The sequence below is a fragment of the Entelurus aequoreus genome, linkage group LG18, assembly GCF_033978785.1.
Source record: "Entelurus aequoreus isolate RoL-2023_Sb linkage group LG18, RoL_Eaeq_v1.1, whole genome shotgun sequence".
Lineage (NCBI taxonomy): Eukaryota > Metazoa > Chordata > Actinopteri > Syngnathiformes > Syngnathidae > Entelurus > Entelurus aequoreus.
In genome coordinates this window covers 30,993,522-31,017,445 of record NC_084748.1, presented here as the reverse complement: position 1 = coordinate 31,017,445, position 23,924 = coordinate 30,993,522, and the positions used below count along the sequence as shown (strand labels likewise).

General features: G+C 40.0%; 1 protein-coding gene across 3 annotated transcripts in view; it reads right to left on the bottom strand.

The window, feature by feature from the left end:
* The window catches only part of LOC133634020 (ATPase family AAA domain-containing protein 5-like), a 24,227-nt gene extending 303 nt beyond the window's left edge, over window positions 1–23,924 (bottom strand). Inside the window, exons 1-14 of one of the 3 annotated variants that reach the window (XM_062026920.1) lie at window positions 23,384–23,924; window positions 19,606–19,821; window positions 19,440–19,536; window positions 19,263–19,363; window positions 15,970–16,109; window positions 15,722–15,890; window positions 12,551–12,780; window positions 12,380–12,473; window positions 12,220–12,284; window positions 11,977–12,148; window positions 11,798–11,898; window positions 10,624–10,743; window positions 2,344–2,906; window positions 2,097–2,249 (exon numbers count right to left, since the gene is read on the bottom strand). In XM_062026920.1, coding sequence (XP_061882904.1) covers window positions 2,097–2,249; window positions 2,344–2,906; window positions 10,624–10,743; window positions 11,798–11,898; window positions 11,977–12,148; window positions 12,220–12,284; window positions 12,380–12,473; window positions 12,551–12,780; window positions 15,722–15,890; window positions 15,970–16,109; window positions 19,263–19,363; window positions 19,440–19,536; window positions 19,606–19,821; window positions 23,384–23,795 — 2,633 coding nt within the window. In that variant the 5' untranslated portion in view covers window positions 23,796–23,924. The remainder of the gene's footprint in view (window positions 1–2,096; window positions 2,250–2,343; window positions 2,907–10,623; window positions 10,744–11,797; window positions 11,899–11,976; window positions 12,149–12,219; window positions 12,285–12,379; window positions 12,474–12,550; window positions 12,781–15,721; window positions 15,891–15,969; window positions 16,110–19,262; window positions 19,364–19,439; window positions 19,537–19,605; window positions 19,822–23,383) is intronic. The other 2 variants (XM_062026922.1, XM_062026921.1) reach the window with 2 other exon arrangements.

The window sequence follows — 23,924 nt, the reverse complement described above, 5'->3', positions numbered from 1 at the left end:
TACGCTACAAAGCTTGCGGCTTCATTGTATCCTAGGTGTTTTTTTTAAAAGCATATTTTACATATTTTGGCCTAAATTAAGCATAAAAATGGAACAAGAGATTAATGTATAGTTAACACTACTCAACTGCAGAGTTCCAGGGGTGTATTTGTACAAATGCATTTTATATTGTAAGATGTATCCATCCATTTTCTACCGCTTGTCCCTTACGGGGTCGTGGGAGGTGCTGGAGCCTATCCCAGCTGCAGTCTGGCGGAAGGCGGTGTACACCCTGGACAAGTCGCCACCTCATCGCAGGGCCAACACAAATAGACAGACAACATTCACACACTAGGGCCAATTTAGTGTTGTCAATCAGCCTATCCCCAGGTGCATGTCTTTGGAGGTGGAAGGAAGCCAGAGTACCTGGAGGGAACCCATGCAGATCCAGAGCCCAGGATCAAACCCAGGACTTTCGTATTGTGAGGCACACGTACTAACTAACCCCTGTTGCACCATGCTGCTCATTATAACATATAATACAATGCAATTGCAACCAATGCAACAGCTCTTTAAACGCCACAGTAAACACAAAGGAGGCGTCTATTTGAGGTGTGGTGTTTATTAATTTTATTTGGAAAATGACTATAAAAACACCTAAGCACTACTCATATATGGTATTCCCTCCTCTACCACGACTTCCACAGTGGATTCGAGTCGTATATTTTTTTTTTTGGAAGGAAAATTCACTATTTTGCTTTTTCGACCTCGCACGTTTCGTAGACAATTATGTGTGGCTTGTGTTCGCTGTAAGAAATACACTTGAAGAGGAGCCTTTGGATGATTCGTAAATGTTCTGCTTTGCCGTGCAGCACTGCACTCATCATGATTGTCATCTTCTTTAGCCAACATACTTTATTTGTACTGCAGAGCCATCACTCAATCTTATCTGGTAAGTACACATTCTGGGTTTTGATTTTATTATTTTATTACTGTATGTTTTAATTTTGCAGTCACTTTATTTGATTTTAAACATACTTGAAACATTCTTGGGTAGGTTTAAATGCATGTAGAGAGTTTGGGAGAGTTTATAAAGACTTAATCTTGTGTTTAAATCGGATAATTGCTATTTGGTGGATTTTCACTCATTGCTGGTGGTTATAGAACCTAACCCCAGTGCTGAAGGAGAAAATACTATCTAGAAATAAGTTGTCAAATTGCGACAGTGGTTTATACAGCCGACGTTTTCTACTTCAGAACTACAGGAATAAAGATCCTGAATATACAACTTTAACACAAAAAAGTAGAAGTATGGAGAATCACTAGTTAACAATACCACCCTGTAATGGGACTGTACTCCTTAAAGGGGACCAATGATAATTTTCGTCTTTTCTGACTTGAATAAATGTTATGATGTTGGATACTTGTGTTAAAAAAAATTAAAATCATAATGTTCACGCATTTGGTCATGAGCTTGCACGTAGTTTTGGATGTTTTGCAGTCTGTTTCGTTGTGATGTCACAGCATTTGGACGTTCTTATTCGGACATTAAAATTAAGTAAAGCTATCAGCCAAAGAGGAACGGAGCTTTGTATTAGGCCAGCTGAGTTTGAGGAAACACAAAGAAAGTTAGGATAATGTATTATTTTTAGGATAATAATATCATGCAGTGACATAAATGCTTCTAAAAGCTTTTTATGTAGCTATGAATCAATTGGATCGTGTGCGGGTGTAGCTAATATTGTGACAGATAAAACTATATAATGTTTATTAAGTTTATTTTCAACAGTGTCTGGGGGGAAAAAAAGGGTTACGTCTTTTTCAAGATATAATTTTAAGAGTGTACTTTTTCAGAAGATAAATTATGAGACTTATTGAGAGGGTGGGGTGTGGTTTCATTTGCAATCAGGGAACGCCTCCACAAACATCTTGCAGACAGACCCAAAACACAAGTAATGAATGTGACCATGGAGTAAAATTTACACCAAAGCATATCCAATACATAATATCTAGACCACCGGGAAAGGTTTTAACTTAGATTAAAATGATCATAGTTCCCCTTTAAAATCAGCATGGATCAGCTACGTGGACTAAACACGCTCTTATTTTTCCCATACCTGACTGGTTCGTCACCTTGTTGCCTCGAAGAGCGACTGATGGAGCGGAGGGCTGGCATGTAGTCAACGCATACCGCCTGTCTGTTCCCCTGCAGGCTGAAGAACCGACTGTTCAGCACTGCCCGGCTCAGCCTGTACCTCCTCTGGGACACACTGGGCACAGGCAAATGTTGTACAGTTTCAAAACAAGAAGATGCTTGACTATTTTTAGCTGGTGTTGGCTACAACGTGAGCTACAAACACTCACACTGGGTCACACAGAGGCCGACTGGTGAAGCTCCAACTCACGTCACCTTGTTCCCGCCTGCATGTCCCAGCTTCAGTCCGACACCCCAAACCCTCCACGGTTGACCGAATCTCCAGCAGGCTTTCCTGGTTCCGACTCCATCCTTCTTCATTCTCGCTCATTTCATCCAACGAGCCATCTTTCACGTCAGCTCCAGTCCAAACAAACTCTCTTGTGCGTGGAGCTGCTGCTGCTACTGTGTTATCCAAGTATGACATGAGGTCAAAGAATTCAGCAAGAGAGTTCAAAGTTTGAAATTCTGCTTTTGGTGCAGTTTGTCCACTTCTCTGATGTGCTGTTGCCCTGAAATATGAGGAGATTTTTTGCGCTTTTTGTGTCAAACTGGAGCCTGTTACCATCCTTTTCCTAAACCGAGGTGGCTTGGCGTCTGTTGCTGTGGGGACAGCTGTTCCTAAGGGGGCCCTGATGGCCACAAGCAGCTCCAGGTTGGAGTAGAGCAGAGGTACATTTCTTCTCCAGCTCTCAGTTAGCTTGTTCATGTGTGCTTCAGTCCATGACGAACCCTGCAGAAAGATATTTAACGCAAGAGCTGCCTTTACAAAAGAGAACTTGTACGCCACTCCAGTCTTGTGGGTGGCAGTAAAAAGTATTTCAACGAAATGTAGGACTTCTGTTCTGTGTTTCAAATCACATACTTCTGTACAAAACCCAAAACCAGTGAAGTTGGCACGTTGTGTAATTCGTAAATAAAAACAGAATACAATGATTTGCAAATCATTTTCAACTTACATCCAATTGAATAAACTGCAAAGAGAAGATATTAATTGTTCGAACTGAGAAACTTTTTTTTTTTGCAAATAATCATTAACTTAGAATTTAATGGCAGCAACATATTGCAAAAAAGTTGGTACAGGGGCATTTTTACCACTGTGTTACATGGCCTTTCCTTTTAACAACACTCAGTAAACGTTTGGGAACTGAGGAGACCAATTTTTTGAAGCTTTTCAGGTGGAATTCTTTCCCATTCTTGCTTGATGTACAGCTTAAGTTGTTCAACAGTCCGGGGTCTCCGTTGTGGTATTTTAGGCTTCATATTGCGCCACACATTTTTAATGGGAGACAGGTCTGGACTACAGGCAAGCCAGTCTAGTACCCACACTCTTTTACTATGAAGCCACGCTGTTGTAACACGTGGCTCGGCATTGTCTTGCTGAAATAAGCAGGGGCGTCCATGATAACGTTGCTTGGATGGCAACATATGTTGCTCCAAAACCTGTATGTGCCTTTCAGCATTAATGGTGCCTTCACAGATGTGTACGTTACCCATGCCTTGGGCACTAATACACCCCCATACCATCAAAGATGGTGGCTCTTGAACTTTGCACCTATAACAATCCGGATGGTTCTTTTCCTCTTTGGTCCGGAGGACACAATGTCCACAGTTTCCAAAAACAATTTGAAATGTGGACTCGTCAGACCACAGAACACTTTTCCACTTTGCATCAGTCCAACTTAGATGAGCTGGGGCCCAGCAAAGCCGGCAGCGTTTCTGGGTGTTGTTGATGAATAGCTTTCGCTTTGCATAGTAGAGTTTTAACTTGCACTTACAGATGTAGCGACCAACTGTAGTTACTGACAGTGGTTTTCTGAAGTGTTCCTGAGCCCATGTGGTGACATCCTTCACACACTGATGTCGCTTTTTGATGCAGTACCGCCTGAGGGATCGAAGGTCCGTGATAGCATCGCTTACGGGCAGTGATTACCCCAGATTCTCTGAACCTTTTGATGATATTACGGACTGTAGATGGTGAGATCCCTAAATTCCTTGCAATAGCCCATTGAGAAATGTTGTTCTTAAACTGTTCGACAATTTGCTCACGCATTTGTTAACAAAGTGGTGACCCTCGCCCCATCCTTGTTTGTGAATGACTGAGCATTTCATGGAAGCTGCTTTTATACCCAATCATGGCACCAACCTGTTCCTGATTAGCCTGTTCGCCTGTGGGATGTTCCAAATAAGTGTTTGATGAGCATTCCTCAACTTTCTCAGTTTTTTTTGCTTTTGAAACACGTTGCAGGCATTAAATTCCAAATGAGCTAATATTTGCAAAAAAATAAAGTTTACCAGTTCGAACATTGAGTATCTTGTCTTTGCAGTTTATTCAATTGAATATAAGTTGAAAAGGATTTACAAAGTTAAGTTAAAGTACCAATGATTGTCACACACACACTAGGTGAGGTGAAATTTGTCCTCTGCATTTGACCCATCCCTTTGTTCACCCCCTGGGAGGTGAGGGGAGCAGTGGGCAGCAGTGGTGCCGCGCCCGGGAATCACTTTTGGTGATTTAACCCCCAATTCCAACCCTTGATGCTGAGTGTCAAGCAGGGAATCATTGTATTCTGTTTTTATTTACGATTTACACAACGTGCCAACTTCACTGGTTTTGGGTTTTGTTCTTACACCTTTTTGAGTGCATTAGTGCAAAATGTGGAAAATGCTGTGCGATGTCAGGACGCACTCAAAATGGTCAAAGTGGTGAGGGCGCAGGGCTAATAGGCGTCTCCTTGGGTACCAAACCTTTCTAAATGTAAAAACGGAAAGAAAAACTAGCGGGTAAATAATATTGCGATTGTCATTTCCGATACATGCGCTCAGTTTGGAATAGCGCTACACTTTCAGAATTTGCTCAGTGAACTGTGAGTATTGAAGTGTACTAGGGCAGTGGTCCCCAACCTTTTTGTAACTGCTGACCGGTCAACGCTTGAAAATTTGTCCCACGGACTGGGGGGGTTGGTGCACTAATTGTAAGTGTATCTTGTGTTTTTTTTATGTTGATTTAATAAAAAAATAAAAATATTTTTTTTTATTTTTTTTTTATTTTTATTTTCTTGTGCGGCCCGGTACCAATTGATCCACGGACCGGTACCAGGCCGCGGCCCGGTGGTTGGGGACCACTGTACTAAGGAATCGGAATGTAACAATAAATGGTATTAATGATAAACCACCACAATCTTTGGTGGCTGCAGGAATAGGTCTCTACTTTTTGATATGGTCCTGCTGGCTTCATATGGCTGGGATCTTTAGCTATCACTGTTTGCAGCTGAGTGTGAAGTGACTCGGATGAAAATTAGCACTTCCAAGTCCGAGTCCATGATTCTTGCCCGGAAAAGGGTGGAGTGCCATCTTCAGGTTGGGGACCAGATCCCGCCCCAGGTGTAGGAGTTAGAGTACCTCGGGTCTTGTTTACGAGTGAGGGAAGAGTGGATCATGAGATCGACAGGCGCAAAGCTCTCAATTTAACGGTTGATCTACGTTCCTATCCTCACCTACGGTCATGAGCTTGGGGTTATGACCAAAAGGACAAGATCAGGGTTACAAGCTGCCAAAATGTATTTCTTCCGTCAACAGGGCTCTACATTAGAGATAGAGTGAGAAACTGTCATTCAGGAGGAGCTCAGAATAAAGCCGCTGCTCATCCACATCGAGAGGAGCCAGATGAGGTGGTTTGGGCATCTGGTCATAATGCCTCCCGGATGCCTCCCTCGGGAGGTGTTTAGGGCGTGTCCGACCAGTAGGAGGCATTGGGGAAGATTCAGGACACGTTGGAGAGACTATGTTCTCCCATCTGGCCTGGGAATGCCTTGTGATCCCCTGGGAAGGGCTGGACAAAGTAGCTGGGGAGAGGGAAGTCTGGGCTTATATGCTTAGGCTGCTGCCCCCACGACCCAACTTCGGATAAGCAGAAGGAGATGGATGGATGAATAAATGGAAGGATGGATGGATAAACACTATAAAACTCAGCACTGTTTGTATTACCGTTTTACATTTTATTAATTGGAAAACCCTGATTGAAAATTGCACTTTGATAAACTCACAGGTCAATAATACTGCTCAATTACTGGAGAAACAAGCTCGAAAGCAAATGGTTAGCTATCTATCTTTACTGTTAACATCAATACAAGATACATTAACATGTTTACCTATTAGGAAACGACATACTCCAATCTAAACTTGTATAAAAACAACTAAGCTACTCAATTGTGCGCACTGAACCACTCAGAACAGAGTGATAGATCTATATCTATGTTGTTGTGAGGCCCTTTAAGGCACTTGTAATTGCAATTATGTTTCCGAGTAAAGAACAACAGCCTTCCAGTTTGTATTCTTAGCTTATTTACATTATGAGGAGAAAACTATCATTTACGGGGGATATTGATTTTTGAAATAGGTCAAGTAAAATAAAATAAAAACACAATTGTATTTCAGTTTTAGGAGTTAAATGATGTACCATCCTCAGTGATGAGCTGAACACATGTTTTTTGTTATGGTTTTGGAGACCCTTGAAAGTTAAAGTTTTTTTTTTTTTGAACATTATAAAATATAGTAACAATTACTTTCATCTTTTAACGTTGATGTTCCAGGTAATTTAATGTTCAGTAATTGTATATCATAGGCCAATATAAGCTTTGGCTTCCGCCTATTCTTTTTTTCGGTCATTCTTTTTCTTTTTTGTTCTGTGTGTAAATGTGTATGATTGTTAATATGTCTAATTTACTGTTAAACTGCTCACACAAATTGGTTGATGGTTGATTATATGACCAAAATAAACTTATTTCATTTATTCATTCATTATCTATCGCACTCATAGTTTTATTCCATTTTGCATGTAATTATTCCTATTGATTTCTTCCCATTTCACTCAAACAACTAAACAAACAAATAAACTTGCAGCTAACCACAATCAACAGCATACCATTTACGAATACCTTCATTTGTCACTTTCTCATTTTTTCTCCACTTTCGTTTTCCTTTACAAACAACATCCTGTATCCATCTCTTCCTTACACTTCACACAATGTTTCTATTTTCTGTTCTCCTAGAAACCATTCACATAACGTAAGGTTATAAACATCCTTTTCCCATATTTTCTCAAACCATCCTCTTCACCCTCCTTCTGGTTTTTCACCTGCTCTCTCTTCCTCTCTCTCTCACTTTCTCTCCTTCTCTCACAATACAAACACAATAATCCAAAATAATCAGTCTTATAAAATAATTTTAGCTTTAGATATGATTTAGGGCAGTGGTTTTCAACCTTTTTTCCCAGTAAAATAAAGAAATAAAATACAGCATAATGTCATCATTTTCTGATTTATTAGATTGTATAACAGTGCACCATATTGCTCATTTGTTGTGGTCTTACTTGACTTATTTGGACAAAAAAAAACTATATAAGAATAACTAAAACGTTTTAAAAATTAAACAAGTGATTAAATTATAATCAAAATTTCTATACATATAATCAATCATCAACCTTCTTTGGATATTGTAATAGAGATCCACCTGGGCTCGTGAACTTAATTCTAAATATTTATTTTGTTGAAGAATTATTCTTCTATAATTATATTTATAAAGGATTTTGAATTGTCGCTATTTTAAAATATTTAAAATCTCAGGTACCCCTTGGCATACCTTCAAGTACCCCCCTTTTTTGTCCGGGCGGAAACACCATACCCTCCTTTGAGAACTACTGGTTTAGCCTATAAAAAATCCTTTGTCTCATACATCATTACACTGTACAACTCCTCTTTGGGGGGGCTAGGATGACAGGGAATGCAAAACAATAACAGTGCAATACTTTTTTATATCATGGTCGTTAATGCCTAGTTTCTCTTATTTTACTGTTCTATTTTTATTCTCCTTGTAATATTTTTCTATTTTGTTTCCATTTATACCCTTATTAGTTACTGTTTACTTTTTACTTCTTCTTCCTGAGGGAACTCTCCTGAAGGAATCAATAACGTTTTATCTGTCTATCTATCTATCTATAACTAACCCGAGCACAATTCATGACGTCATGCTCAATTTGCAGACAGTTATTTCCATTTAGTTTTATTCTCTATTTGTAATTCTACATGCACCAATGTCACATAGAAATTTGCTTTCTTTGTTATTTATTTACATTATTATTTCTGGTTTACTTGCTGTCTGTTTACTTAAGTTCTCATATTTTGGTCTGTCTTCCTTCTGATTAGAATTTGTTTAACGCTTCTCTACGTTTTGTTTTGACAATGGCGCTGAGTGGCTCTTATCTGTACTTCTTCAGACTCTATGTTTCACAGTTTGCACAGATGCCCTTAGATGTTTTAGAATATAAATTTAACTTTTATTTTATTGTGTGTTTATTCCTAAAAAAAAATTAAAATGTCAATGTATAATCAATTTATCTTTATCAAATTTAAATTCAATATTATTAATTTATTTGTTGTATAACTATTAATTCAAAGTTACAATGTGTCCTAATCTATGATGTTCGTGCGTGTGTGTTTTGTCTCAGCTCCACACAGGAACTGTATGGATCAGCAGAGCATCAAGGCTGTACCAAAAAAAAAGTATACTAAACATATAAATGAATGATGAAACAATGTTTCAATGTCCCACAATCCGTATTTATTTATTGATATTTAAATGTGTAATTTTCCATATATCTATTATTTTACTGGACTTAGCAAGCACCTACTACTAGCACACTCTACAGACCGAGAATAACTGTTCAACCACACTTAGTAATGCCAAGCTAGATGCTAACGTAGCCTTACTATGCCTCAGTAAGCAAACTTTTGCTAACCTAGCCCAATGCTATGCCAACCCAATGCTAACCTAGCTCAATGCTATGCCAACACAATGCTAACCCAGCTCAATGCTATGCTAACACAATGCTAACCCAGCTCAATGCTAACAGTGTCACTCCTCTTCGGCCCAATGCCTCGTACAGCTGACACTCACACAGCCTCGCCACTTCTGACACACTCTTATCTCAAAATGTCTCCCAGCTGAGACTCCTTTTTTTCTTTTTCTTTTTTTTCTTTATATGCGTCACACAGTCACTCTCACAGAGAATTTACCAGCGAGCAAGAGCCTTTTTTCCCGTACTCAAAATCTCAGTGTGTAAAACAACTGTAATATCGCACAGTGTAAAACAACTGTAATATCGCACAGTCACAATCACCAGTATAGTTAAAAACAAATTCAAATGACTGGAATTCGCTCGCAGCGCCAAAGAGGGGGAGCTTTCCTGCTTAGGCTGCTGCCTCCGCGATCCAACCTCTTGATAAGCGGAAGAAAATAATTATATGGATGGATCATTCACTCATGTGTTTTCTGTACATAACTTTGTCTATTTTCTCACACGCACACACATTTTGGACAATTTCCCAACTTTTGCAAAAGAAGCGGGGATGCGAAAAAAGCGTGAGGGAACTCTCACAAAAGCGTGAGGGAGGTGAGGAGGAGAGGTGGAGGGGGGTATGCTTGCCTTTCAGAAGAGGGGAATAACACAGATAAAACCTGCAGGTGCTACACAAATGTTATTACAATACGCAGATATATATATATAAATTTAAAAAACACACACACTTATCCCACAAACCACGCCCCCCTGGTCCGGACCAATATAAACAACTAATGCACGCGTGCTTTTGTGGAATCGGCCGTCTCATTAACAAACACACGCAGGTCATTCTTACTCATATAACGGCGATTAACCCGTTTAGCGGAGCAAACCCTGCTTTTCCTTCCTGACCAACACGGATAACCAGCCTAAGGCGCTGTAGAATCACCAGGAATCACCCACCAATTCTACAGTACATTGTGTCTGGTCAGTCCATATAGTTTCACCAAGGCTCTACCATATGGGGCCCTTAACTCTATCCATCTATACTGCAGCAAATTTCCAAATTCATGACAACTTGGCTCAGTTGATCTCCTTTACCGGAGTCACTGAACGATCACCTTATATCAGGCTTTTTACCCGGCTGCAGTTTCCACATAGACAGATACGTAGGACCTTCATAGACGTCATAAATTTGTGTGGGCCAAATGTCACACCAGTTAGCCAACCTTGCCTTAAATTTCGCTGTGTCCAACTCCGGCTAACCTAATGTACTTGCAGAAAAAAGCATCCTCTGCCAACAACGACAGAGGATGAAGAGGTTAAAAGAAATTTTTCGTCTCACATCGTCTATGCTTCTACACTCCAAACCACCAAAATTCTATCAACAATCCCCTTTTGTTAAAAACAAGAGATCACAAGTTTTCAACAAACACACAGACAAATGATCACATATAAAACAACTCAATCCAACCATAATTTACCCCATTCCAGGTTGTTTTTGGAGAACCTGACTAAACCTATCTTTTATCAAAAATAGATTCAGCAATTAGTCTTATCGATCCGGCTCTCTCCAGGCAGAAAATGTTTACACTTTAAGCAAAACGCTTACCTTGTTATGCGCGCGTGCAGCACACTGTCTGCCTGACTGAGAGAGCGGGAGCGGCTGTCGACCTGTTGCTTCTAAACCATCCTGTTCGTGACGCCAATTTGTGTAGTGGATTGTCCGAAGCTTAAACAGGCAACAAAAGTAGTTTAGTACAACAAATGTATTTACCCATTATCAGAAGTGCAGGTTGAATTAAGTTGGCCGTGCAGACAGACCACATGTTACTCCGGAGTAAACAAGACACACACAAGCCAAAATCACTGTCCAGTTCCGGTGTTCTGCCATTTTTTATATGTCTCTTGTGCGTCATTGTTTGTTATCTAAATGCGTCAATGTCTTGTTGTTTTCCCTATCTGTTCCATAACAACTCGAATCCTTTAGACAGTCAACACATTCTGTAGACAGGTTGGCACGACTTAATATTCACTTTTGTCCCACAACTGGTCCATTCAATGGCACAAAATACAAAAGAATTGAAAATGAGCGGACATTCTTAAAAGACAAGAAATATAGGTCAAAAGGTCAGAAATTCTACGACACTATACAAAAATTATTGATAATATGACACAAAGGTGTCTGCAACAGGAAGTAAACACACACACGTCCTGACATCACATAAACTGGATGTGCAACACGTTTTTGGCTTTATCATTTTTATACACTGTAAAGCCTTTACAAATTAGAACGAAAGTACATAAACTTAATTTAACCCTCAAATAAAGGAAATATGGCTATTAAGAAGTCAGAACATTTTTTAAAGTTTCTTCTGCCAAGAAATCATAGTGTGTGTCTATTTATTTTTTTCAATAGACCTTGGTTAAAACATTTCAGTGTGTCTACTTATTGAGCACATTCAACAATACCTTGAGAATTTAATACATGTACCGGTACTGATTAATAAAGTGTACTGACAGAAGTATTGGATATGAGGAGCAGCACTGCAATTTAAAGCAGCACTATCCTAGTATAGCCTAAGCTTTTTTTCCACCACAGCGCCATCTGTTGGATACAGCAGGTCACTGCGCTTCTAGGCTGCGATGCAAACACACCGTAAGAGCAAAAAGCTGATCACTCTTCAAGTTAAATTGGTTTCATGGTTATTGCATAATCTTGTTTTTAACATAATCAGTCAGAGAGGTTTCAATTACAACAATATTCCTAATGTTGTGTAATTTACCTTTAGAGGGTTCAGAAGATGTCTGACAGGGTGGAGACCCAACATGCTGGCAGTGCAGCCTGCACTACGGTAAATCCAGCGTTCCCCCTCTACATTAGTGCCTTAAAAGCACAAGCATAAACAATACAATTAGACGTTCAAAGGCTGAGTTTGAATAAAGTTGCGTGTGAGTGACGCACAGCATGGATGTTCCTCTGGGAGGCCTTTAACGCTGTTCACCCAGAACTGCAGCTGGAGGAGACAACGCCTGACGTCGCCCCTGGTGAGCATGTGGAGGCTTTGCACCTCGTCCAATTCCATTTTCACGCCCTCAGCCAAGCACACCAGCTGGAGGTAACTGCAGACGTGCATCTGTGGAAACAAATACTTCCAACTGTGAGAGTTGCTCGAGTCGCTGCAGGCGAGTAAAGCGAGCAACTCACAGCCGACGGTGTCTTGAAAACGACTTCTTCCAAGCTGCTGCTGAATCTCTTTCGAAAAGTCGGATCTGAGGATGATATGGGTAGACGGCCAGTTTGAAACACTGCAGTTTAAGCGACAGCATTAGGCCTGTTGGTAATGGAGGTCTAAATTTGTGTTTACCATTAGATGTAAGAACCACTGGTCTTTTAGTGGTCGCCATGAACATCTTGATGGCTGCCAGGAAGCCGACATCATCTTCAAATTGAACATCAACCTGCAGAGACAGAGTTCATGCACACCGCCAAAAGCTAACAAATGACATTTTCAAGCATGACTGTGATGAAGTTGGACCTCCTCGAAGAGAATCAGCGACATGGCTCCTTTTTTGATCTGTTGTACTGTTTGATGAGAGCCTGAAGGTGAATCCTCTAGTGTCTCAGACGGCGACAAACTACAGAGCTGATCTGCTTTGGCCTTCATCTTAAAGAAGTTTTTCAAAGAGACTGCAGCTGGACTTTCTTTTCTTGCACGTCTGAGGCGTCCACACTTTTGTCTCACCTTTTTGGGAGCCGACAATTTTCCTGTTAAAGACAAAAATGTTTGAAGGTTTATTATGTGTTTATTTTATTAAGATGTGTCCTCATTAGTTTCTACCAAAGCACATACTTAACACATACAGGACTCAGCAACAATTCTGACTTGAATTGAAAATGGCCCAACAAAATTCCATTTGTGGCTCGCAGATCGTTTTTTATTTTTATCGTTTCCATTATGCAGATTTACTCAAACTAGGGCAGCAAAATGTAATCGATGAATTTGATTATAAAGGAGCTTTGATTCATATTATGTTGCTTCGATTAATTGTTTGAGTGTAATTAATAAAAATTTATAAAATCCGAACCGCATGGAGTGCCCGGAACTTTAAATACGCTGACATACTTTCCGCACGGCCGCTCTAATAGAGCATGCATGAAGCCGACGTCATGTCTGTATGTGTGAGTTTTTATTTTTTATTAATGTGCACATACTAAAAGTGTTATTTCAATGTTGTTGCTGTGCATTTATCAGAAAAAAGAATAAAAGGTTATGAAAGTCAGGAAACTTTTCTATTTCAACTATTTTCCCCAAAAAAACACATTGACGCTATAAAGTGTGTTTTATCCGATTACTCGATTAATCGAACAAACTAATTAATAGATTAGTCAATTACTAAATCGATATCTGCAGCACAAAATCAAACATGGAATGCATTAAAATATATATCCCAAATCCACCCAAAATGGCACCTAGAAACAAACATACAGTAAAATGATGATTACCTAACTTTTTAACTGATGTGAAACAAAAATCTTGTTTTTAAAAAGATAAATGTGTCTTGTATATGGTCATAAAAGTGACATTGCAATAACTTACTACTGCATAACTTATTTATTGAACTGCATAACTATTGCGGTGGTATCCAAAGGAGGGTTTGCCTTATATTTAGGTCAAGACAGCATATGACCTTTTTTGGCCTCTAGGGCACAAATTCTGCCTAGCAACAAATGACTGCTAACTTGTGACACGAGCAGGGAAAAGAATGTGAGCTGTATGTTTGATTACAATCTAGTTGTGGTATTAGTTGAGTCTTTAATAGATAAATGACACATCTGTGTTGTTTAGTACGTTGTAGATCAAGGAAGGCCAACCCGTCGATCGCGATCAACCAGTCGATCTTTGGGACCCCACCAATAGAACGCAAAAATATTAGAAAAATAAATATGTATTAATATGACATCAGTGATACACCCACCCGAAGAATGACCAGCAGGCACGCATTTTAACCCCTCAACACGCCCGCACGCCTCGCCTCTCTATCACCAGCCTCTCATCCCGCTCCCCCCTCCCCGAGCACGGCGGCACACTTCACCCGCTCGTCTCGCAAAGGCGCATGGCATAAAGTGCACAAAAATCCTCCAGCTGCAACAATGCATTAAGGCTGACTGTTGCAACGCTCTGGAGATTTTCCAGCATTTAACATCAAACCACTTGTCTGCCTCACAATATGAAAGTCCTGGGTTCGATCCTGCGCTCGGGATCTTTCTGTATGGAGTTTGCATGTTCTACCCGTGACTGTGTGGGTTCCCTCCGGGTACTCCGGCGTCCTCCCACCTCCAAAGACATGCACCTGGGGATAGGTTGATTGGCAACACTAAATTGGCCCTAGTGTGTGAATGTGAGTGTGAATGTTGTCTGTCTATCTGTATTTGCCCTGCGATGAGGTGACGACTTGTCCAGGGTGTACCCCGCCTTCCGCCCGATTGTAGCTGAGATAGGCTCCAGCACCTCCCGCGACCCCGAAAGGGATAAGCGGTAGAAAATGGATGGATGGAACTCTTCCCTCCACCACGACCATCATCGCTCGGAAGCTAACAAGCCAAATACAAGAGTCCGTGAACATTGCTCCAAAGTACGGATTTTGTGTTGATTTACATATACAAAAGTAAACATTGAAATGTGCAAAGGCAGTAATGTATGATAAAACAAGGAAGCACCTAAGGAAGGACTTCCCCGTTTATCCCCTCTTTGACCCACAAGATAAACTCGTTAGGTGAAAAGCTGATTTTACTACTTCCGGCGCTGATGTAAGACAACCATGTGATCATATACCATTTGTGACCATGGGATGAACAAATATAGTACAGTGCTAAGACTATAGTGGCCATGAACAGTTAGCTTCTACAGCTGGGGTGCCCAAAGTGCGGCACAGGGGAATAATAACAACACAAAGCTTTATGTGTGTGTATATATATATATATATATATTGTGGAGTCTCGGCTAGAAACCCCCGATCAGGTGAGAGTTCCCACAGGGCCAGCAGCCACAGTGATGGCAGAGCTCAACATAGCAGGAGGAGGCGGAGCCTGGGTAGTGTCATTGAGTGCAGGTATGTCCCAAATTTCCTCCACAATCAGCATGATTGTCAGCACCTGCCCACAGCACACCTGCTCTGAGTCAGGCAATCCAATTGTTGGCTATTTAAGCTCAGAGCTCTGTCTCACTGTATCGCTGGCTCTCCTCAGAGAAGGAACGCCTGCATCGGGCGGTAGGCTGAACTCCACTGGTCTCCTCCGTCGAACATTTACCATGTTTTGACAATCTGACTAACAGTCGTCTCTCTGTCTCCTTTGTAGTCAAACTAGCCCTGCATGTGAGGGCATAAAGAGCACTCCCATGTGCTATTGGAAATAAGTGGGTAAAGTGAACCTACTGTGTGATTTTGTTTTGAAAGCCCCGATTGGGAAGAAACTTTATTTTCCATTCAAGGGGAACGCCCCCTTGAATAAAAGTCGCCGAGTGCGTTTTGTACCTCCAACCCCTGCTTCTGTGCTGTTATATATAGTTGAAGCAGGGGTAAATCTTGACCAGACCAGGGATCTTGGGTTTGAAAAGGTTGGTTACCACGGTTGTAGATGGACACAAAATATTGTAGGAAATAAAAAAAATAAAAACCCAGTTTCTCTCTGAATTCCCAGATCTTACCTGCTAAAGTTTCCCTTTGAGAGCTGCTTCCTTTGCTGCTGTTGTTAAAGTAAGCTGGCTTCAGCAGGTCCTTCCCAGCTGTCTCCACCAGGTGCGACTGAGTCACCTCCTTCAGTTGACACAGAATCTGACGGCCGCAGCGCTGTGAGGACGAATTCACCTCAAACACCTGTGCGGTGAAATATTACGTTTAAATTCATTTTTGAATGAGTCGGGTAATGAGTCAAAACTTTTTTTAAAAGGGGGACCTTAAAGCCAAGCTCCCGAGCGCAAGCGTACACGGACGCAGTCTTGCCACTGCCTGAAGGCCCGGTTATGAGCATAGCGTTACACGGCGTAGGCTGCTCTGAGCCAGCCTCACCCTGGAAGTCACCGCAATCCCATGAATCTACAACAGGACATTTGGAATCAGCTGTGTCGTTGTGCAAACAAAATTAACAAATCTAACGCAAACATCAAATGATTAACCCTGTCAATAGCTTTTTCATTGGCTTTTAGGCAGTACAACAAGAGGGAGTGAAGATAGCAAAAAATGGGAGGAATATTTTTAAAAATCTATACCCGAAAGTAAATAGACTCACGGCTAAAATGGGAGTCCAGTTTTACCGTTCCTGTGAGGAGTTAACTTAATTTTACACTCATAAGAAATATGAATGTGTAAAATACAGTACATGCAGTTCAAATCACTTTGTGCCAACTATGCCCAGTGTTGGGAGCGTTACAAAGTAATGACGACGTTACTAACATCGTTATTAGTTTCCAGTAACGTGTAATCTAATCACTACTTCAAACGTTACAAAGCAGGTACTGACAATGATTATGCACTGATGTCTGTGTCAATTATCTGGAGGCCGCTTCAATCGCCAAGTGTTCATTATTGCTAGCACAATTTGACAGAATACTAGATTGCTCCCAAACAAATGATGGCTACTCACTCAGGAAAACACTGCCTACTAGCATTTTGGTAGAAAATTGCAAGCCGTCAATATCGTAAAACATCTCAACAGCACATGCCACTACGGAGCTGAATCCGAATGTGTCCGCATATTTACACTTTTTTTTAAACAATCACTTTTCCAGTTAACTAATTATATTAATGAAGGTGTTATTTCCTTACTATTTGAATATTTTTTTTCTATAAGTAATTTGCGCAGCTCTGATTAATGCCGTCATTAAAGTTAATAATAGTTAGTGTTTCATTGATTTTGCATCTTGGTATCAAAAGTGGACAACCCATTTTTAAAAAATATTTCTTTAAAGTTTTGATCTGATTATTTGCTGTGAAAAATGTATTCTAAATGAAGGATGTCCTGATCAGGGTTTTATGCTGACAATTCCGATATTGATCGGGGGATACCAATACTGATACCGATCAAATGGAATAACTGTAAATTTTATAATTGATTTATGGCAGTGCTTCTCAATGTTTTTCTGTTAAGCCACTCCTAGGAAGAAGGAAATATTTTGCACCCACCCTCACTTCCACCGCGATTATAAATAGTTAAATTTTTCTAAAAAATTGCTACAAGCACACCTCTGCATAACATTGTATCCTTGTTAACATTAAACAAAACACCGTAAGTCACGGTGAAGTCAAACTCTACATACGCTTCGTCTTATTCTAGTACGGCAAAAAAAACATGTTCCCCAAGGTCAAATAAAATAAAATTAATAAAACGGAAAGACTCCGCCTCCATGCGTGTGCCATGGCGGTTTCACATCCAGTGGAAAGCCGAGGCCCCATTAAAGACGTGCCTACAGAGGTGACGACAACGGAAGTGAAGCTGGAGAGACAATGCGTAACGCGGGAATCAGAAATAAATTTTAAAAATACTGCTGAAAATAAGTTAGGGTTAGGTTTTAGGATTTTGTTGGGGGTAGAGTTACGGTTAGAGTTGCAGACAACCAGCCGAGAAAGCAATATCTTCAACAACCGAAATCATAACAACCATAATGCCATCTTGGATCCCGTTACAAATCCAGTGTCCATTCTCGTGTTCATTGCCACTGTGGGCATGTCTTGAGACACGGTTCACTTCTGTTGTCGTCACCCCTTTGGGCGCAGCTTAGAGTGAGTGTGACTTTAAGTGTCTGCGCAACTTAGAGTATCTACAGCAAGACCCTTCTCTAAAAAGTTCCAATGGCAACTTCCAACTTTTTATTGTTTTTATACTCATTGCTTTCCAAAGAGCCCAAATAGCCAAGATACATTGAAAATGTAACAAGAGTCTGGGTTTTAGGAGGCTAAACTAGATCCTTATTCTGGTTCAGTACATACAATACTTTTATCAAAACTAAGTCAATGGCACACGATAACTGAACAGAATCCAAAACTACTATCTACTACTCATTTAAATAATTATTTTTTTACCCTCAAAATCCTTCTTTGTCCAGTTTGTAAACATTAACAAAAATGCCCAAAAATGATTTTTTTAAAATGTAAATATTTATCTATATCACTCTAAAATCTACAGTACATGGGAACAACCCACCCTTCCCATATGTGTACATGAGAACAATCCACCCTTCCCATATGTGTTGTGTATGCATGGTAGACAACCAACACACCAGCAGAGCACAACAATTGTGGTCCTCTTTCTAGTCTGAACTAATTACTGATAATCTACTTGTTAGTTTCCTGTTAATATCTGCTGTAACGTGTTTCTAGCTACACTTCTTAAAGTTTACTAAGTTTATTGTTTTTTTAGCTAACTTAGCAATTAGCATACCAGCTCCTGGCTTATTCTTACTCACGTGTGACTCGTCCTCCAGTGATAACGGTACATGATAACAAAACATAACATACTACACTGCAAAAACTGAAATCTAAGTAAGATTAAATATCTCAAATACGGGTGATATTTGCTTATTTTCTGTCTGATAAGATAAATCTTCTCATTAAGCAGATTTTATGTTAGTGTTTTACTTGTTTTAAGTGTTTTGGTCCTAAATTATCTCAGTAAGATATTACAGCTTGTTGCTGAGATTTTATGACCTATATTGAGTAAAACATGCTTGAAACTAGAACATCAACTGTTGCAAAGTTGTGTCATTAACACTCACAAGTATAAAACTACTTCTTTAAAGTAATAATTTCTTATTTCAAGCATGAAAAAAAATCATGATGCCGGGCGCATATCATTATGTCAAGATAACTACTTAATTTAAGAATATTTTTCAACATATTGAGCAAAAACGTCTCCATTAATTTTTCTACCAAGAAAAGTGCACTTGTTATTAGTGAGAATATATTTATTTTAAGGTATTTTTGGGTTCATTGAGGTTAGCTAATTTTACTTGTTTTGGAAAGTCTTGACAAGCCAGATTTTCTTGTTCTATTGGCAGATAATTTTGCTTAGTTCAAGTAAAATACCCCTAACTTTGTATTTTTTTTTTCTTGTTTTTGAACACTGACTTTTTACAGTGTAAGAAATGCAGTTTATTTGCCGATCGATCAGTTTTGATGCATCCCTGTTCTAAAACAATCTGAGGTAAACTTTAGAAGTTCTAATATGAACAGAAATTTATTTTTGATTTCAACCTTCAGTGGAAACAGTCCCGCCGCTCTTTATGTTGGGTTTGATTTGTTCTGCCGGCCTCCTCTCATCGCAGTCAGCTCGTTGTTTCCATTTTTTCAACCAACTAACAAAATATGAGGAGCGTTATTTTCCACTCCTACAATAAATCTGGCGGGGTAGGTTCGTGATGGTCGACCTACCTGTGCAACTTGTTTACTTGGAGAGAATTCCCGATCAGTTGACCAGCACACTGAGGACTGTACTTGTCCGTCCACAGCACATTGTCACAGCCAGTATCTACAGTAGACCACATGATATTTCATAGACGTAAACACTAACCATGGGATTTATCACAAATAGATGTACCGTTTTGGTTGACATCCCTTGGTTGGTTCATTTCTGCGTGACTTGGTTTATGTTCAGCGACAACCTGCTGCTTGAGTTTTCGAGTGCGACTCAGTCTGCTCACTCTGGGCTCAGTCGTCTCCATGGCAACGCAACTTCCTACGGCAGTCACGTTCTTAGATCTCAGGCGTTTGGAGGCCTTCTCACAGCTCTCCAACTCTTGTTTCCTCTTCTCATCTGAATGTCGACAAATACAATTCAAATGGTTCTCTCCTTTCACGCTCACATTAAAGCAGACATTGCATTTTATCTTCTCAAAGGGAAATGCTTGGATAGAACTTACAAGCTGCGACACCGACGACTCTAAAGTATATCCTATAAAGTTTAATTTCTATTGTACCAAACCTTTAGGGTATTAGAAGTTGCAAACAAAAGTGAATCTAAAACATCTGGTTGTAATGTAATTGATATGAAAATCATTTTGAAAAAGTCATCAAGGGAATATCAGAACCATTAATGTACATAAGAAACTTATCATTTCAAACATGAAAATTCACAGACAAAATTAAGTAATAATTTAAGCTGAAATAATTCTGATAGGAGACAAACCGATTTACAAATTAAAGACCAGTTTCAATACTCCCACTATCCAATGTTATATATATATAAAAAAAAAGTTTAACAGCAGATTAGACAAATTCCTAAGGAAATATACTGTAAATGACTGTCAGCTTGCTAATATGGATACAGAGAAAATATCTCAACATCGATGGAACTATTTAAAATAACTGTAGGAATTGTTAGGGCAATAGATTGTAAACAATGTGCAGCTGCATTATTTATGGATACAGCGAGATGTAAATATAAATTGTTTCTTCACTGTCACACTACAAATAAATCGCTGCAACGTCCCAATTCAATTGTTCATGATACTGAGCCCGTCAATAGATTTGGTTTGTTCGTGAATGTCACAACTCTCTAGTCGTTTGATCAAATTTGATACCTTGGATGGGTCAAATGCAGAGGTTAATTTCACCACACATAGTGTGTGTGTGACTATCAATGGTACTTTAACTTAACTTAACATCTAACAATGCAGAACAAATTGATTTCAATAAACGACTAAGAGTCAACAGAAGAAACTTAATATCATAGAGTTTTTCAAATGTACTTTTTATCTCTTCCACAATGTTATTCCTCTCTCCTACAGCGTCTATTTAATTAATTATGCAAATGAGGCGATGACATCATCTAGTGACTTCGAACGAGTTTTAAGAAAGCCAATAGCTACTTTTCTTACTGAGGAGTTGGCAACACTACTCCTTTTTGGACATGTTGAAATGTCTAAGTCAGGGGCCATTTTCGACCCGCTGGCCATTTTTTAACGGCCCGCAGCACATTCTAAATATTACTATTAAAAAAAAAAAAAACTAAAAAAGTGGAATAAAAAAGCAAACAAATGAAATGTAACCAGAAAAAGTTGCAATGTTGACTAATAACATAAATCTGCAATGCAGGCTTATTCATTGCTCTAAAAATCCTAATGAATCAAAATCAGTGAATTATTGACCTAGATTAAATAAAAAATTCCACTTTGGAAATATTTTTTGGGGAAAATATTGCACATTTTGTGTGTTTGCCATAAAAAAAACAATGTTTCCAATGATAAAAAGCGCATAAAACAAAAAATAAAAACATATAAGTGACAGAAGTCTGAATTTGCTCTTTATATATTATATTTTAGCATTGAAACTAGTAGAAAAAAAAACTGATTTACAGTATTTTTATTACTTATGAGTGATGCCCCTTTGGATCCCCAATAAAATGTATTACTTATGAGTGATGCCCCTTTGGATCCCCAATAAAATGTATTACTTATGAGTGATGCCCCTTTGAATCCCCAACAAAGTTAGTGGGACTTTTTTTTTTTTAAATATCATTGCTCAAAAAATAATATTGAATTAAAATCAAGGATGTTATGAATTATAGATCTATGTAAGGCTCCAATTACTCCACAGGAAATATTCCTCTTTGAAATTTTTGGGAGGGAAAATATTGCACATTTTGTTTTTGCCATAAAAAATAGGGTTTTGACAACAGCGCCGCTGTTGTGGCTGCTGTTGGCAGGAGCTCTGTGCTCTTGTGTCATCCTCTTGTGTTCCTGGTGTTTCCCTCTTGTTTTCATGTGTTTTTTTTTTTTTTTGGCCTTTTGGTTTGGGACCCTTTGGGACTGTGTGACAAGAGGTGGCACTTTCGTGACTACTGCGGTGCTTTTTTGTGAACTTCTGGTTCTGCCTCCCGGGAGCCTTTTGGCCATGGAGACCAGCTGCTGGGTCTCTGCCGCACCAGAGTCCGTTTGGAGAGACTGGGCTAAGCGCCGGGACGGACAAGCTTCACAGTGTCTTGGCTGAATGAGCAGGTATCAGACACCTCGGTCTCCTTGGACGTATCCTCGTTCATCCATGCACACTGGCCGAGAGTTGGTGGGCGACCGAGGGTGGAGTTGGCTCTCTTGGTTGCTTTGTTGGGTCTGCTCCTGTCTCTGGCCATGCTCCTCCCGCCCTAGCAGACGATGGTGTGGAACACTGCTGAGGCCACCACAGTGTATATGTTTCGTTTTTTTGTTGTTGTTGTTGTTTTACTTTTGTGGCTGTGTGTAAAAGTGGCTAGTTGCATCAGCTCTGCTCTTTTAATGTACTTTGCATTCTTGGATGTTTCTCCTTTTACACACATGATTATGTGTGCTATGGCTATGAGGTTTCCCCCCCCTCTGGCCTCAGTCTGGACCCCCTCTCCAGGGCCCAGGCTTAACCCACCCCTCCACGCCCTTACCATAATATGTTGCGTTAACATACCAGGCAGACATTTATGCGTCATATAACCTACACTTATTCAGCCTGTTGTTCACTATTCTTTATTTATTTTAAATTGCCTTTCGAATGTCTATTCTTGGTGTTGGGTTTTATCAAATAAATTTCCCCAAAAAATGCGACTTATACTCCAGTGCCACTTATATATGTTTTTTCCCTTCTTTATTATGCATTTTCGCCCGGTGTGACTTATACTCCGGTGCGACTTATACTCCGAAAAATACGGTACTAATAAAAGTTTCAATCAATCAATCAATCAACATCCTTTTTTTTAATATGACAGAGATCTTCTGGATCTCAGGACCAAATTTGAGACCAGCTCTAAAGGTTATAAAAAAATCTATGTATTACATTGTATTGGTTTTAAGAATGAAACATATCAAAATGTTTTTCAGTGTGCAGCGCTCAGTGGGAAAAGTTTAAACATCCCAGGTCTAAGTGCATATGTGGTTGTTTATTGTGCTATACATTTCTAATAAGGTCCTGAGTAGTCCTGGGTTCAATCCCGGGCTCGGGATCTTTCTGTGTGGAGTTTGCATGTTCTCCCCGTGACTGCGTGGGTTCCCTCCGGGTACTCCGGCTTCCTCCCACCGCCAAAAACATGTACCTGGGGATAGGTTGATTGGCAACACTAAATTGGCCCTAGTGTGTGAATGTGAGTGTGAATGTTGTCTGTCTAGCTATCTGTGTTGACCCTGCGGTGAGGTGGCGACTTGTCCAGGGTGTACCCCGCCTTCCGCCCGAATGCAGCTGAGATAGGCTCCAGCCCCCCGCAACCCCAAAAGGGACAAGCGGTAGAAAATGGATGGATGGATGGATTGTATTGAAGATATACACTGTAAAATACATTCCCAAGCCTAGTCAAACAATATGACTGTACTTACTTTTGGGAAACCTGCAAATGAATCAAACCACTTTAAAGCTGTTACCTGTTCGTCCATAATCTTCTAGCCTCTCCCTGGCTTTCCTCTGCAGGGTTGCGAACACAGTCTGCACCGGGAATGTGGGGCTGGACGCTTGGATGTCCATCAAACAACTGTGCAGAGATGATGAAGTTAAACATGCTAAGTTCTGCCTCACTCCTGTAACATCTTCACTGTGAGGAGGAGGACGTCCATCACTGCTACTGACTAACGTTGTTGCGACTTTAACCTCGTCGTTCGTGCTCCTGTCACATTCGGTCAAGTATGCTTCTTCCTTTGACGGACATGCTAATACACTATTAGCCGATGTCGCGCCGACTAAAACTAACGGCATAGGCTCGACTCTTTGACGTTGCTCTTCATGACCACACAAACTATTCCGGAGACTCCTTTTAGTTCGTTTCAGTTTGTTTGGCATTGCAAACAAAAAACAAAAAACAAAACGTCAACAGCTGTGATGAAGCAGTTTGAACATGGCGCCCTTGTGTTGTTGAACATACTGCTTCCGTCTTGTTGACGCTGTCACGCCAAATTTCTTCCCCCTACA